The sequence below is a fragment of the Osmerus eperlanus genome, chromosome 20, assembly GCF_963692335.1.
Source record: "Osmerus eperlanus chromosome 20, fOsmEpe2.1, whole genome shotgun sequence".
NCBI classification, from domain to species: domain Eukaryota; kingdom Metazoa; phylum Chordata; class Actinopteri; order Osmeriformes; family Osmeridae; genus Osmerus; species Osmerus eperlanus.
In genome coordinates, this window is record NC_085037.1 from 7,826,076 (window position 1) to 7,842,430 (window position 16,355).

General features: G+C 45.5%; 3 protein-coding genes across 4 annotated transcripts; 1 reads left to right on the top strand and 2 right to left on the bottom strand.

Annotated features, from left to right (window-relative positions):
• The first annotated feature begins 477 nt into the window (after positions 1 to 477).
• On the top strand, positions 478 to 8,911 carry klhl43 (kelch-like family member 43). Its single transcript, XM_062445916.1, has 6 exons — positions 478 to 678; positions 4,210 to 4,910; positions 5,371 to 5,717; positions 6,229 to 6,528; positions 6,621 to 6,796; positions 6,909 to 8,911. Exons 2-6 carry the CDS (start codon positions 4,487 to 4,489, stop codon positions 7,684 to 7,686), a joined length of 2,025 nt encoding a protein of 674 aa, XP_062301900.1. The 5' UTR covers positions 478 to 678; positions 4,210 to 4,486; the 3' UTR covers positions 7,687 to 8,911.
• A 372-nt stretch (positions 8,912 to 9,283) lies between these two features.
• rpl11 (ribosomal protein L11) lies at positions 9,284 to 12,078 on the bottom strand. The gene is made up of 6 exons (XM_062445926.1): positions 11,953 to 12,078; positions 11,128 to 11,278; positions 10,719 to 10,825; positions 10,336 to 10,467; positions 10,013 to 10,123; positions 9,284 to 9,367 (listed from the first exon to the last, which is right to left on the bottom strand). The coding sequence occupies exons 1-6, from the start codon at positions 11,956 to 11,958 to the stop codon at positions 9,338 to 9,340; spliced, it is 537 nt and encodes a 178-aa protein (XP_062301910.1). The 5' UTR covers positions 11,959 to 12,078; the 3' UTR covers positions 9,284 to 9,337.
• Positions 12,079 to 12,186: 108 nt separating this feature from the next.
• Positions 12,187 to 15,548, bottom strand: LOC134006905 (cyclic GMP-AMP synthase). 2 transcript variants are annotated; one of them, XM_062446022.1, is made up of 7 exons: positions 15,433 to 15,548; positions 15,026 to 15,297; positions 14,648 to 14,877; positions 14,112 to 14,349; positions 13,523 to 13,804; positions 13,213 to 13,312; positions 12,187 to 13,111 (listed from the first exon to the last, which is right to left on the bottom strand). In XM_062446022.1, exons 2-7 carry the CDS (start codon positions 15,291 to 15,293, stop codon positions 12,592 to 12,594), a joined length of 1,638 nt encoding a protein of 545 aa, XP_062302006.1. In that variant the 5' UTR covers positions 15,294 to 15,297; positions 15,433 to 15,548; the 3' UTR covers positions 12,187 to 12,591. The 2 variants fall into 2 exon arrangements, with proteins under 2 accessions (XP_062302006.1, XP_062302007.1); XM_062446023.1 differs by having other exon boundaries at positions 15,026 to 15,213; positions 15,433 to 15,524.
• Positions 15,549 to 16,355: the final 807 nt, after the last annotated feature.

The window sequence follows — 16,355 nt, forward strand, 5'->3', positions numbered from 1 at the left end:
TCTTCATGAAATTTGTATATGTATTGTATATGTACTGTATTTGTTGTGTCAACTATGGTACCATATGCAATTCATATGAAATCACACTCTTATATTCGACAATATGAATTATCATGCTTTCATTGTTGCCATGGTTGGTTTTCAAGTTAAAAAAAACTCACACACAGAAACACGAGACCACAGATGGAGACAAACATTCAATGACAGAAAGTTGACCACAGGATATTGGAACACAGCAACAGAGCAAATAGCGCCTCTCCCGTCTGCTCAGTGCAGTTCTAGCAGGAAGGGATAGAGTGCTCTAAGTGCAGGCAGGCCTCATATGGAGTATTTCTGGTGGGGGAGGGAGGGAGTGAGGGGGTTTCTGTATTTGGTGCTGTAGGTGGAGACATGGATGTTGGAAATCAGGAATGGATTGGTGAGGGCAGAGGGATGGGGGGTAGGGGGTGGGTGTCACATTCATAGCCCTTGTTGGGACCCATGGCTTTCTTCAACACTAGCCACAAGAGCACACTGACAGTCAGAGAACAGAGGGACAGAGGGAGAGAGAAAGGAGGAAGAAGAGAGCGAAAGCAACCTGCAAGAGATCATCAACAACACAGAAGGAAGCCAAGAGAGAGAAACTCAGAAAAGATAAGGAAGAAAGAAGATTGCGAGCAGAAGTTAGCGAAGAGAGAGGTAAAGCATTGCCTGTGCTTTTCTTATTCTGCTTGTATGCCTGTTAGTCATCATGTCCGTTTTGTGAGAAAAGGACATGCAGATTTAGTTTTGATCTAAAAGAACATACAGAGCAAGTTTGCCATTAGAACGTTTTAAACTTCAAACATTCTTGGAAGCCTAGATAAAAATGCAAGCATAAAAACATCAGTATAAATCATTCCCTAAGAGCTTTATATTACTTTGTTGTATGTTTGAAATATATGTAACATACTTGCATTTACTACAAACATCAGCCAATAGGATTTTAAAAGTTGCATTTTTGTCTGTGTAAACCATATTCACACGTCAATGTTCTTTCACATTTTGATTGTATACCTTCGCTGCAGAACAAACACACCAACACATACAGACATCTAACATGTCTTCATTTAAATCACCTAGACTGATGAAACTACGAGTGGAAATTAAGATTGGTAGTCGCCATTGGTATTCATGATGGTAGTGATAGTGCCTGTACCTTGGAGGTGGTCTTCTCTCTAGCCACCAGACCCCCCCCCCACACATACACACACACCCTAACACACACACACACCCTAACACACACACACACCCTAACACACGCACACACCCCCACACACACACACACCCTAACACACACACACACCCTAACACACCCCCACACACCCTAACACACACACACACCCTAACACACACACACACCCTAACACACACACACACCATCTCCATTTTGCTATGTATCTATTTATACTCTCAGGAGATAGGCAAAGGAATTTATGGAGGGGAGGGGTGGATGCAGGATGTGTGTATGTGAGGGAGGGTGGACTGCTATGCAACGCCATGTCAAGCAGTTAAATCAACAATGGTAAACAACAGCAGCTGATGGTGGAGCCCAGGAATACTGTTGTTCTCTCGAGCTGCAGGTTTGTTTGTCCACCACCTCGCCAACTCTCCAGACCTGTCACTCCCATTTACTTGCTTCAAATGGCATTCATTCCACCAAGCCCCCCTCAGCTTTCTATCCTTGAGGCTCTTCACTGCATTTGTTTGATGTTTTTCTAAAACAAAATTCTCTCAAATTGTCATGTTATTTCTTTAGTATAAAAAAGCCACAACCCTTAGGTTATAAACCACTGACCACGCCGCAAATCCTGTGTATGGTTTTTTGCATACATGCGCCACAGTTCTTTCTCCTCCGTCTCCCTATCCTTGTCCCTGAACTTGGGGTTTAAAATAGCCTCTCTCCATTGAACTGGGAATCTTGTGACAGGGCCTTTTCCACACATGGACAGAGGCGACAGCAGCTGTTGTTGCTGTCACATGAGATGAGATAGAGCTGACACTGGAGGTTGGAGGCTGTCGGGTGAGTGAGGTTTTTTTACGGCCACCTAGTAAGATGTCGCAACACCCCAAACAGCGGAGAAACGCCAACGACCACAAACCGCCAGTGCTAAGCGTTATTGACACTGCCTCGCTGGGAGCCTATGGAACGACAGGGCAAAGTGATCATTCAGCTCCCATGTGAAGACAGCAAAAGATGATGAGTAAAGCATCCCTGCCAGAAATGTAAACAAGTTGAGCAGAGATGCTGCATTATGTTTTCAAGAGCCTAGTCTTTTTAAATTCAGAAGAGTATTTTGTGCTATAACTGTCACCAGTAGTACCAGACCGATAGTTCTGTTACATTTAGTCTTATCCACGCTCTTATCCAGAGCAACTTACAGTAAGCACAGGGACATTCCCCCCGAGGCAAGTAGGGTGATCTGCTTTGCCCAAGGACACAACTTAATTTTCCACGGCCTGAATCGAACCGGCAACCTTCTGATTAATAGCCCGATTACCGAACCGCTCAGCCATCTGACCCCTGTTCACCAAGAGCCTGCAGATAGTCCGTGGATGGCATTGTGTCTGGCAATGTGACTCCCTGATTCAGTCACATGAAAATAACCTTGACATGGCACATTTGCCCTTAATAATCTCTCTGGCAGAATGTTGGCGAAGATATAGTTTTATCCCATACACTGATAACCATAGGCAGATAAAAACTGTTACATTACATGTTGTCCAGAAACACAACAACAGCACAACACACAACATTGAACTGGTGTGAAGTGAACCACATATCCCTCCGTCATAAACTGTAGGTAAGCTTTAAAGAGCTGTCTGAACAGAAACAAGATCTCAGAGTGACTTACTCGCCAGCATCTCTGCACAGCGGCCTGGGCTGATCTAAACACACCATCCAAACACCTGAGCTGACATTTACATTTAGTCTTTTTTTTTTGCAGACGCTCTTATCCAGAGCGACTTACAGTAAGTACAGGGACATTCTCCCCGAAGCAAGTAGGGTGAAGTGCCTTGCCCAAGGACACAACGTCATTTGGCACGGCTGGGAATCGAACTGGCAACCTTCAGATTACTAGCCCGACTCCCTCACCGCTCAGCCACCTGACATCTGCAGCTCTGGCTGAGTAAAGGAGAGATACTTTCTCTTACAAGTTCTGAGTGATGGGAGAAACCTCACCCAGCTTGTCATTTGACGAAGTCACCTTTGGCTTCCAGAATGTTCTAATCTAGACAGTCTAGAATTGTTCCTCAGCAGAGTGAAACACAGTTTGAACACATTGATACATACAGTACACAGGCCAACAGAACATGAACATTGTGTTCACTTATATTTCAGTATTTGGTCAATAATTCCAATAAAGATTAACGAAGGCTGTGAAAAGGAGACAAGACATCCACTAGAGGCTGGATATTCAGAGGAAAACCAACTATAAGGCATACACTCAATGTTTGTTAGCAAAAACTGATACAAAATAAATGAAATTGAAGTGCAAAATCAATTTTCTTGGATATTCTCTTGAGGATGTGTATGGAAAGGGGGGGGAGGTTCAAGCAACAGAGTACATGGTATGTTAACTGTGTCCTTATTATATTTTTAGAAGGTGACTTGAGTTGCCTTGTGTGTCCGATAGTTGGTGAAAGTGGAATGTTTTTAGCTGTGGTAGAAGTGTGCAATGTAAAGAAAGCATTAAATGAACCAGTTTTACAATGTTTGGAAGTGTTCAATCAATGTTTGGTATGTCATTACCAATGGTCAATGGTAAACACTGCTTGTGTGTAAGCATGTGAGTGAGTGAGTGAGTGAGTGAGTGAGTGAGTGAGTGTGTGTGTGTGTGTGTGTGTGTGTGTGTGTGTGTGTGTGTATATATATATATACAAGCGTATGTATGTATGACTGCTATGAAGCTTAAATCTGACCCTGACACTCCATTTGTGCAAGGGAACTCCCTCTATCACCAGACACATGCACATGTCAATCATACCCCTGGCCCCCGTCTTTTTCAGGCTCTGTGGGTGAGAAATAAATAAATAAAAGAGTACTGATAAGTGGAAAACAATTAATTGGGCCTTTTTGATTTAGCTATGAAATCTGTTATAAGAAACAAGGCTACACTTCAAAAATACGTTTTTAATTATCTCCGACCTTAGACTGTAATACTAATGTGTTTATTTCTCTTTTTTCAGGTGCTGTATGCTGCTGGATTGAAACTGACCGACACACACCTGTGTTTAACACCAACATTACTGTTTGTCTCGTACCCCCTAACCAGAACAGATTAGAAAATCTAGTCTGCCTGTTGTCCTTTCAGTGTTTCGGTGTGACTGTCAGTGTGGGAAGTTACATTGATTTGGGTTAGTCAGCACGTAAGTCAGTGTGCTTGTCCAAAATTAAGTTAGGTTGAGAGAAACCTGTTGATTCCGAAGACGTTAAAAGTAACCAGTTAGGCTAAACCTCAACACCATGGCCCCTAAGAAGAAGGCAGTGCGTCAAAAGAAGATGACCCTGGAGACTGCCCAGTTGGAGGTGAGCAGTGCCGAGGTGGTGGTTGTGGAGGGCGTGAAGAAGATTGAGCAGGTGGCCGCTTTGGACATCGCCCAGATAAACCTCAAGTACATCCCCCTGCCTCCGCCCATCATCAAGCCCGGGGAAAGGGGCTTGGGCCTGGGCAGTGAGCTGACCCGTCCCCTGCACGGGAACGCACTCCTAGAGGAGCTGAGTAAGATGAGGCAGGAGAGATTCCTGACTGACCTGGAGCTGGCCTGTAAGACCAAGGCCTTTGACGTCCACAAGCTGGTCATCTCCTCCATCAGCCAGTACTTCAGAGAGATCCTGGCCAAGGACCCTGGCATGAAGCGACTGGAGCTGCCTTCTCTCTCCCCACTCGGTAGGTCTTAACCTACAATGAACCCTCCAGGTGTCAGCCATCTTTAGGTAGGCCTTGTGCTCATCACTTTGGACTAAAGTATTGTCACTCAGGGTTATTTATAGACACATACTGTACCTAGGTGACACCATATTTGTGGGTGGGATGATCAGTGTTACTAAGTTGAGAGTAGAGGACCATCTTCATGGTCCATCCATCCATTACATTTACATAGCAGACGCTCTTATCCAGAGCGACTTACAGTAAGTACAGGGACATTCTCCCCGAGGCAAGTAGGGTGAAGTGCCTTGCCCAAGGACACAACATCATTTAGCATGGCCGGGAATTGAACCGGAAACTTTCTGATTAATAGTCTGATTCCCTAACCGCTCAGCCATCCATCCCTCCATCCATCTGCGGTGGCATATTCTACACATCCATCCTTGTGTGTTCACCTGTGTGCTCCATCCTCCATCCCCAGGCCTGGCCAACGTGATCACCTTCGCCTACTTGGGCCGTGTCCACATGTCCCTGTACACCATCGGCTGCACTGTCTCCGCCGCCGCCACGCTTCAGATCCCACAGTTGCTCAAGATGTGTATGGACTTCCTGCTGGCCGAGCTCAACGTGCAGACCTGTGTGTACATCTGGAACATGGCCGCTGCCTACGGGCTGCTGCCTGTCCGGGACGCCTCCCGCCGCTTCATCCTGGAGAACTTCGTCCAGTTCTCAGAGACCGTGCTCTTCCAGCAGCTGACCCTGGAGCAGATCTCCGCGTTCCTCCAGGACGACGGCCTCATCCTGCCCTCCGAGATCACAGCCTTCCAGGTCAGAGGTCAACTCAGCTAACCATAGCATCTACACACTGGTTAACTGTCAATGAAATGTTGACCAAGCGCAAACATCCACAGTTAAGATCTGAACGGCTCATCTTACACCTGTTTAATGTTGCTAGACAACAGATCCACATTCCTTGGTTGTATTTGACCATCTCTCATGATCTCCTTTGCTACTGTATCCTACTGCCCATAGAAGCTCATCCAGGACCAGCTGGACCTGGGAACTAAACCACTGGCTATTTTCAGTCAAACCTAAAAACAGGCTTTAGGCCATCTGTTAAGGCTGTGACAAACATAGATCAACTCAGTAACATCACTCACCCTTTTCATATCTGAAGAGAACCCCCCATCCTTGAAAACAGTATCACACAGCTATAAATACACAAGTTTAGACTCGCATAGGATGTTAAGGAAGAGGAACGTACAGTATTTATAAATCACACCAGATGTGATTTTAGCCCATCTAACTATAGCCGCATTTCCTTTATCTCTTGCCACAGTTGGCCATGAAGTGGCTGGACTTTGACCCTCAGCGCCAGCTGCACGCCACTGAGATCCTCTCCCACGTGCGTTTCGAGACGATCCCCGCCAGCGAGCTGGTGAGCCAGGTGCAGCCTGTGGCCAGGATGATGATGGACTCTCAATGTCACCGCCTGCTTGTGGACGCCATGAACTACCACCTGCTGCCCTACCAGCAGAACACGCTGCAGTCCCGCCGCACGCAGGTCCGTGGCGCCCAGACGACCCTGCTGACCGTCGGGGGGCGCCCCGCCATCACAGAACGCGCCCTCAGTCGAGAGGTGAGCCATTTTAGGTGTACTTTGTGACTGTGTGTTAGAGTGTTAAATATTTAGGGTCCATGTTGACTTTGATAACCAATGCTACACCCCAGGTACAATGGAGAGACCCCCGTGAGGGCATGGCCACCTGGCGCCACCTGTCCCAGCTCCCCGCCAAGAGCTTCAACCAATGTGTGGCCGTGATGGACGGTTTCCTGTATGTAGCCGGAGGAGAGGACCAGAACGATGCTCGCAACCAGGCCAAGCACGCTGTCAGCACCCTCAGCAGGTGAGTGCACAAAGACATTCCAGTCATGAGGTCTTCTGAGTCCTAAAGGGCCAGTTGACCACAAAATATGACAATAGAAGATAATACACCTGTCTGTGCCTGCGCTCTCTAGGTATGACCCACGCTTCAACAACTGGCTGCACCTGGCCAGCATGCGCCAGCGCCGCACTCACTTCAGCCTCGTGGCCACTGGCGGGCGCCTGTATGCCATCGGTGGCCGCAACGTGGAGGGCCTGCTGGCCACCACCGAAAGCTACCTGCCCTCTGCCAACGCCTGGCAGCTCCGCACACCCATGGAGGTGCCACGCTGCTGCCACGCCAGCTCAGCCTTGCCCTCGGGCGACATCCTGGTGACGGGAGGCTACATCAACTGTGCCTACTCCCGCTCCGTGGCCTGCTACAACATTAAGACCGACACGTGGAGCGAGGCGGCGGCTCTGGACACCCCGCGCGGCTGGCACTGCTCCTCCATCCTCGGGGGGAAGGTGTACGTGGTGGGCGGCAGCCAGCTGGGGCCCAGCGGCGAGCGCGTGGACGTCCTGTCCATGGAGGTGTTCTCCCCGGAGAGCAAGGTGTGGAGCCACGCCGCCCCCCTGCCCGTGGGGGTGAGCACGGCAGGTCTGTCGCCCCTCGGGGAGCAGCTGTACCTCCTGGGGGGATGGAACGAGGCCGAGAAGCGCTATAAGGCTGCGGTCCAGAAGTACAACCCCGCCACAGACAGCTGGTCAATGGCGGAGGATCTGTCCGAGCCGACAGTGGGCGTGTCGTGCTGTGCACTGGCCCTCCCACCTCGCCATGCACCACGCAGGCAGCAACACCGCAACATGCCGGCTCATGAGGAAGGGCCGGTGCGGGAGGTCATTGTACTCCCACAGCCCACCGTCGTCTAAGAGGGAAAGATGGAGAAAGAGGATGGAAGTGAGGAGAAAGGGTGAGAGGGAGGGTCGAGCAATGTGTGGAGGAAAGAAAGGTGACCAAGGTAGATGAAAGATGAAGAGGAGGATGTCTTGCTTAGCTCAAATTGGCGTAATGATGTAGATTTACAAAGTTAACTGGAAAGGGCTGTATGTGGTTAATGTTAAGTTGAAAGTAAATCCATTTGCAGTTGGCTTTGTAACCAGTACTTATTGCAGTTACATAGATGAAGTATGTTATAACTGTGAGGAAATTATTGTGTATCAGCGTGTGTGTCTGTGTGCGTGTGTGTGCAAGAGTTTAAATGTGTCTCTAGGAATGTGTGTGCGTACGTGCGTTTATAGGACCTACAGTATGGGCGTGTAGATACAAAAAATTGAGCCATTACATCTTTCAGCCATTACTGCAATAAGACTAATCCAAGTCACCACTTTTGTCATAAAGTGGAACAGTTATATATTCAAATATTAATAACATATGTAACATAATTCAATATTTATTTTTTGTTTTGTTTCATAACAAAAGCATAGTATTTATTAATGAAGTATGAGAAAGATGTATAGTAGTAACTACAGAAGTGTGGTAGGAAATGTGTGGATGGCCACCTGTACCAGTCTGGGGAGGATGTGGCACCATGCAGCCATAGGCATACCTACTGCTGTGTCAGATGTAGCTACGCAGCTGTTAGCCTGTTGTCCACTGCCACGCCTCTGGCCCTGCCTGTAGGCCCCCAGACACGTCACAGCCCCGCCCAATCACAGCATGAGATGGTGAGCAGCAACATACCAGACCCATAAAATAACTGATGTTTGTAATGGTCCCTTCGAAAGTACTCCCAAGCATCTGACATTGCTGATGCAGACAGGACTGAAGTAGATCTTTCAGGAATCCTGTTTTAGAAAGTCCAGTTATACTATTCTCAAAGGGATTTGAAGCAGTCACTCCCAGACATCTCTCCCTTCTGACACCATCATGTTATCTAACAGAAACTGGGGACATCTGCCTGATAGTTGTAGTTGTCACAGACTCATCTATGTCTAGTCAATGAGGACTTCATTTAATGTTAATTAGGCTCATTAGAAAAATCGCTGAATTGATGCCTCACTGAGGACATGCCTTGTTTTATGGGTCTCTAGAGGTGCCAGTGGCATCGTGTATCTCTAAGGTTTCATTTAATAAAGACAATCTAATCAAATTTAATACCTTCTTGGTTTCAATACACTTCATTCCTGTATTTCTCCTCACAAACATGAACGATGAAGATGGAAAGTCCCAATCCAACACCAGACCATTGAATAGAATTTGCAGTGACCGGCTTCACACTACTGTTGGTCAGAAGTTAAAAGCAGCCGTCTACACTCACTAGGTCTTTGGCCTTTTGAATTTCAAACGAATGAGTAGTGTTGTTGTAACTCTTGCAATCAAATGCAACTTGAGTACTCCAAAAATAAACTATACCTCATCAATTGAAGAAGCCTTTTCACAGCACAAGTCATGGAGGATATCTGCCCTCTGGTGGTTCAAGCACAAGCCTTTCTCGTAATTTCATTCAAGGAACACAGAAAAACAAAGTGGCATTTTTCAATTTTATTAGTTTATTATAAACAAGGTCTTGCTGGTGGTCCTTTACTTTCCAGGGAGAATGATGCCATCATACTGTAGAGGAAAGAGAAAGACATCAGTGCAATGCTCTGTAAAATCCTCATGACTGGGGTTCACTGAACATGAATGGGGTCTGTTACAATGAAAATGACAACTGAGAACGCAATAAGAATTTATATACATATTCATCCCTTTGTCAACATGGAGTAATGTCCTCAGAAGATAGTGATGTTCAAATTATAGGTTCAAAGCAGGAGCGCAGATTAAATGTTTTGAAAACTGCAAATCTGCCCCTATCCCTTTATTAAGTTATAAATCAATCGCATTTTCGGCTATACAAAAAGAAAATGCTGTCCCACCTACATTAGAAAACAAACTGTTGACCCTTAACCCTTGTGCTGCCTTCGGGTCACATGACCCAAAGGTTCATAACGAACCATCGTTGTGTTTACCCAATACAAAAACAAATAAAAATAATTCTCTTTTAACCTTTGCAATGTGGGGGGTCTGAGACAGCCCAACGGTTAAAAGAAAATGATTTTTTTTGGTATGTGGTAAATTTGTCGCAATATGACGGTGGGTCACAATGACCAATGGGTCAGAATGACCCGAAGATAACACAAGGGTTAAAAGCAGGGGTTGTGTGGGCTTTACTGTGCAAGACCCCGTCGTCCTTAGGAGGGGAACATAAAGCCTTACCTTCTGCTGGAACCAGCGCATGGACTCCTCTTTGCGGATGCGGTGCTTGTATCCGATGCGGCCAGTCTTCTGCTTCTTGTCAGCAATGCTGAAGCCGGGTCTGCCCAGAACCTGACAGAGGGGAGGGGAGGTTAGAGGGCATGACAGTGCCATAGTGAGGCACAGGGCCGAATATATCCAGAATCTGTCATCGGGTAGACTGGTTCCAAACCTTCCCTTGAATTACTCATCAACACTGCCTGCATACCTGACTACATGGGCAGACAGTTGTTTAAGACACAGGCGAGGCATGAATATCCCACATGCAAGTCCCTTCCACTCACCACATAGAAGTCCAGTCCATAGATTCCAATGCTAGGGTCATACTTGATGCCCAGGTCAATGTGTTCCTGGATACCAAAACCGAAGTTCCCGGTGTCTGAGAAGTTGTTCTTCCTCAACTCATACTCACGCACCTGTGGTAAGGACAAGATTTGTTTAAAAATAAATCACTTTACAGTATGTACTACATCCATTATGTGGCCAATCCACAGAGAGCAATGCAAGCTGATATTCTACAGACTATAAATCAACCAAAGAAATCGGTATAAATTAAGTATTCCATTGCAGGTCACAGGGAAATGAGTCAAACCAAAAACACATTACATTTACATTTCCCAGGAGTGGGAAAATCTCAGTAAAATCATTAGGTCATCAAGATCCAGACCTTGAGTCCTTTCTCCAGGATTTCCTCTGCCTTGGCTCCACGGACAGTACAGTGGACAGCAATCTTTTCATTTCTGCGGATGCCGAAGGATCGCACAGTGTAGCGGGCTGTGGAGAAAGGTAGGAGGATATGACTACATGACATTCACTTTGGTTTTCCACGTCAAACCCCAGTTGAGAAAATGGTTGACAGGAAAAACTGATGGTAAAACAATCAAGATTCAAGTCTGCGATGCAATGCATCAGTTCTAACAAAAGCAGGGCCGTTGACTACATTCCACAGTTCTTTACACTATTGATGCGTATATAGTTGAGCAGGCCAAGCTTCAGTTCAAATATTCATCCAAATCTTCATTGTGAAACTGACAAGATGTTCAAAAGGGTTACAAATATAAATAGGAAAGGCTTACCCTTGGAGAACACAGGTGTCTGGCCTGTGAGCTGCTCAAGCACCTTGGCGGCACGGGTCAGCCTGTCACCACTCTCACCCACGCAGATGTTTAGGCAGAGCTTGCGAATGCGCAGCTCTTTCATGGGGTTCTCCTTTTTCTCACCCTGTTCCTGTTGACAGAGAAATTTAGGAAAATAATCAGCATTCTTGAAGGAATATTAACAGGCAATATTATTTGCCTTCACTACTACTGCATAGATGTCTGTCTAAGTCTGGCAAGCTCTGAAAGGGTAACTTGCTAGCTTCGAGGATGTAACTAGCCAAAATCAATTCTCAGAATTTCATTATAGGTGGTATCATGTGTAATATCTAGAATTCAAGACGCACGTAGCAGTTTCAAACGAGTTAACACGCAAGTTTCCTTGTCTGCTGCTCAGACATGCCTGTGCATATCCCGGCGGATGTTGAACGTTACGCTCATGTTTTTGGGATTTATAGCAATTCAAGACAAAACGATGTTTACGTTAAGTTGCGTTTAAGCCAACTTCATAACCATCATGCGCCGAAAGGGTCATTTATAACAGTGTTTACTTATTAAATGGTCGAAGCATAGCTCGGGGTTGAACGTAGCTAACAGCCAAGTCATTAGCATTGGTAATTCTGTAATTTCTTAGACAGCCCATTATTATTTTAACAAAATAGGCTATTATCTTCATACGTCACATGCATATACTCATATTTATGTATCCCACTACACGTTTTAACGAATTACAGCTCTGATGATTGTGGATTTAAGCGTCAAGTTGTTACATTTCGCCATCATAAGTGTTCATGCTATACTCACCGCCATGTTTGATCACTAGAAGAGGACGTCACATTTCCGGCGCAGTCTATTTATACCTGCGTGTTCACGAAAGCGTGCTCTAAGGTAACTTGTTGGAAATTCACAACGTTCCGTTTACGCACAAAAATAATGAAAACTTATTTCTTTACTTCTTTCTTTGCCTTAATTGACCGATCAGAATCGAGTATTCAACAAAGTCGTGTAATAATCACGTAGGCTGTACATTTTTTTATCTACATATTTATTGAGTAGGCTATTGATATTATGTAGTGCAGGAGCCACACAAATAAACATTCTCACACACACTTTATGACAAATTATATAGAATGATGAGGAAAAAAACGCACAAGTACATACAATAACAAGGCAGGGAAATAATATCCCTCGGTGGACAGGAATCATTTCAAACTTAAAATTAACTTTTTTAACAAGCAGGTCAAAAGGCTTCACATAGCACTAACAACATATTGTAGAGACGATACAGAAGACAGTGTGGCAGAGCTGGGGAGGGTGGCAGCAATTGTACAATTTGCAAGTACATATCAACGCATGATGTGTGAGCATGTGTGTCACAACATCTGCATTTTAGTATCCCCAACTACACCCTATACACTGTATAAAGTCAACAGGGATGCACATTCACAATATATAAATGGCGGAAACAGTCCCCAAGATTACAGCCAAAATTATTTTCACTGTGACCTCAAAAGAGAGGACTCGAGGAGGAGTTGGTGGAAGTTGGGACTGTAAGGGGATGAGGTCAGGTCTGTCAGGGTTGTCAGGGCTCACATGAAGGGCCAGGGGTGTGGAAGGAGCTTGGGGCATGAACAAGGGCAGGTTCAACCTTTTCTGCTCCTCCAGCGCACTGGTAAGGAAGGACAAAGCTTTGCGAGGGAAAGCTGGGGGAGAGAAAAGGTTGCAGGCTGGGATGAAAAAGTGTGGCAGTATCCCACTCCGGGCGTGGTCTTCGAAAGCCCCAAAGAGGTGCATGAAGCAGCTGGGCAGCTGCTGAGGAAGCCACTGGGTATCCTGGCCCCGGAGGGAGAGGATGTGGAAGAAGGCGGTCTTCCCATGATAGGAGCACAGGGAGTCCAGCTCCTGAGGGAAGCGCCTCTTCAGTGCCTCAATCAGACATTTTAGGAGCCTGAAGCTGGTTTTACTGCAGGGGTGAGAGGCAATTCAAATGTTAGGAAGGACGTCTTAGAAGGACGGAATACACGTCTTAGAAGTCACAGTGGTTAGTAGCCTATGGAATCTGACCGGCAGCATTTGGTGGCAGTCGTCTCGCAGCAGGTTTTTTTGTTGCCATGAAGCTTGATTATTTCTTTTTCAATGTGGGAAAATGAGATCCTCCAGCTTTCTATAAGTTAGAGAGAAAAGCAATAGACAGGAAACTACTTCATTTACACTGAGCTGATCAGTACCCACAAGTCAGGCCACTTCTGATCTATACATCATCATAATATTTTCAAATTATGTCAGTTGTTCAAAGTTTTTTTTGTGCTGTTTACAATCTACTGTTTGTGTGTCAGTTTTCTATGTGTGTTGTGTTTTTATGTACGTCTCAAACCTTTGGCAGCAGGGCTGAGGTTGCGTCCTTTGGATCTCTTGGGCACAAAGTAGAAGGTCTTGCTGGTCAGGGTCTGTCTGGTCTTCTTGCCTAGCCAGTTATCCACATTGAGACCGTTGCGAGCAGGTTGAGGCCATTTCTGAGATGGGTGGGCCTCAAGCGCTGGAACCACGTCCACCGACAGCAACTCTTCCTCATCATGTGTCGCCGAAAGGGATAGTGTTACTGCTGGGCAGTAGACCTTCTTTTTGTTGACAACCCAACGGAAATTTCCTCCAGGAACTGGCAATCGCATAGAGGAAACGTTTTTACATATACATTTGATTTATTTAGCAGATGCTTTTATCCAAAGCTTTGTACAAGTAGTGCATATAGAAAGTACAGAAATGGACCAAGGAGTGCAGTATTTAAGGGAAGTATCAAAGAACAGTCAGTATATAAAAGCCACATCATTAAACAGCCCAAATTAGTCATGAATCGTGTGATCATGAAATATATAATAGTCTGATATCATGTGATAGCTCCACATTCACTTTAACTTTGCTCTCTTTCTTAATATTATAGATAAAATGAATGACACACCACACACCTTTATAGGTGCAGATGAACTTCCGAACCAACCGATGCATTTCACTCAGGATCTTGCTGCTTGATATAGTGAGCCCGTCTGGGCTGTTCTCTAATAGAAATGGCCGTATGTTGCTGCGCGTGGGCCTAGATAGGGCCACTTCGTAAAACAGGCCTTGGTATTGGTCAAGTTCAGTCCAGTTGAGCCGAGAGGGAGACTGAAGCTTCACCATCATATCAAACTCATTTGGATTGTCTATCTGCAAGCATACATTCAACATAGTAAGATAGTAGATACAACTTTTTTAATATTTACTGATTGGTGAGTTACTTACGACTGCATTTTTCCATTGACAGAACCCACAAGTAATGTCATGCCCAACCAATATTTTGATGTTAAACAATGTAAACATTTTCTTGTCAGAATGGACCCAAATCAGATATTACAGTGTCAAAGCCCCATCCCTTCTGTTCCACACAGTCACACTGTTCCTCTGTGCAGTTAAACACAGTACATGATATTGATATAACAGAAGAAATACTATTGGATGGTCCCACCTTCACCGTCTCATAATAGCTGCCACTTGTCAGCCAATCAGCTGACTGGAAGAAAGGTTGCTCATCATTGTTCTTCAGGAAATCAAGCAGGTTGTCACGAAGATCATTGACGAGCTCCACTGCCCACTTGCGGTTGCTCTGGGATATGACTAGATCCCGGACTCTGAGTTTGATCCGGTGAAGCAGTTCTTGGGAGGTAGGCGTGTCCTTCTGTACTGTGGGCAGCTGAACTGTGGTGAATGGATTGAAAGATAGAATACAAGTATAGCGACCTAAGTAAACACAATGCATCACAAAGCATTGACAATAATACACCCTAAATGCAGACAGTCAACAATAATGTGAAACAGGAACAGAAAATGTCTACTGTTCTTTTACTCGTCTGTTGTGGCCTCTGCCTGGGCTTTGATGTGGGTGTCGGTGGAGGAGTGGAGTTTTCATTCAGCTCTAATGATGCCTCTTTGTTGCTGCTTCCGCCTTCTCCTTCCTGACATTCACCCTCGCCTGCCTCCATTACCAGGCTTGGGTGCTGGTCAGGTGGGCATACAGATGTCCCGTTGATAGGTCTGTATGGAGGAGTAGGAGTGGAGGAAGCAGTGTTTTCTGTTGTTTTTACTGACCGCCTCTGAGAACAATTTCTCTTCATCCTCCTGCATACACACAAAAACACACGTGTCTCTCAGTTACATGACTAAACTCAATAACTCCGATATTTGTAAACAATTTGTCTAACAATCAACACCTTCTAAACATTCTGCCACAGTTATAATGAGTAAAACTCTCACCTGTGTTCAATCAAAACCCAGATTAATGGACAAGATTACACACACTTGTTCATCAACAATCTGCTGCTCCCGGTCACATCCAACCTTCCTCTACTGCTGTGTTTACAGGAAATGGCTTCAGGGAACAGGACTAAGGCAGGGCACCAGGACACTCCTCCAGGTCCTCGCAGTAACTCTTTATCAGGAAATGATAAAGAGTTACTGCGAGGACCTGGAGGAGTGTCCTGGTGCCCTGCCTTAGTCCTGTTCCCTGAAGCCATTTCCTGTAAACACAGCAGTAGAGGAAGCCGTCCTCTAGATAGGATTTGATTCAACCTGCCTGCATTCCATGACCTCATCTACTCTGCAGAATAACAACCCCGGTTATTTATCCACTTCTTGTCGTCTGCTTCAGCACAGTGGTAGTCAAATGCTTTGGACTTCTCTAGTTTGCTCTTGTGCTCTTGTGCCTGCCTGCCTGCCTGTCTGTCTGTCTGTCTGTCTGCTTGCCTAGCCGGACAAGCCATTCACCAATACTCTTCAACTAACCATTTTCATAATATCCTTCCTAAACTCCCCAACCTCTACTGTGTTCGTGTTCTGTTTGTGTTTGTGTTGAGCTCTCCTGGTCCAGCTAATCAGACGCGGCAGTCAGAACTGTCACCCAGCCTACAGATTGTTCTCACTGCAGCTATCTGGTAAACATTACCAGAGCATCCAAGCACAGACTACCAGACTCACTGGGTGTTTTTTCACCCAGGCCATCAAGCTTATCAAACAGCAACATTACGGTAGTCCATCTGATGTACATATCCATCTACACTTTATATTTTTTATATTTAATTCTCTATTGTAGCTTTCTATGGTTTATTCCCCATAGTACTGGCTCTGGACCTGCTGCTAGTGTTTATTGGTATTTCTTCTATTCATGCCCTGTAACTTTG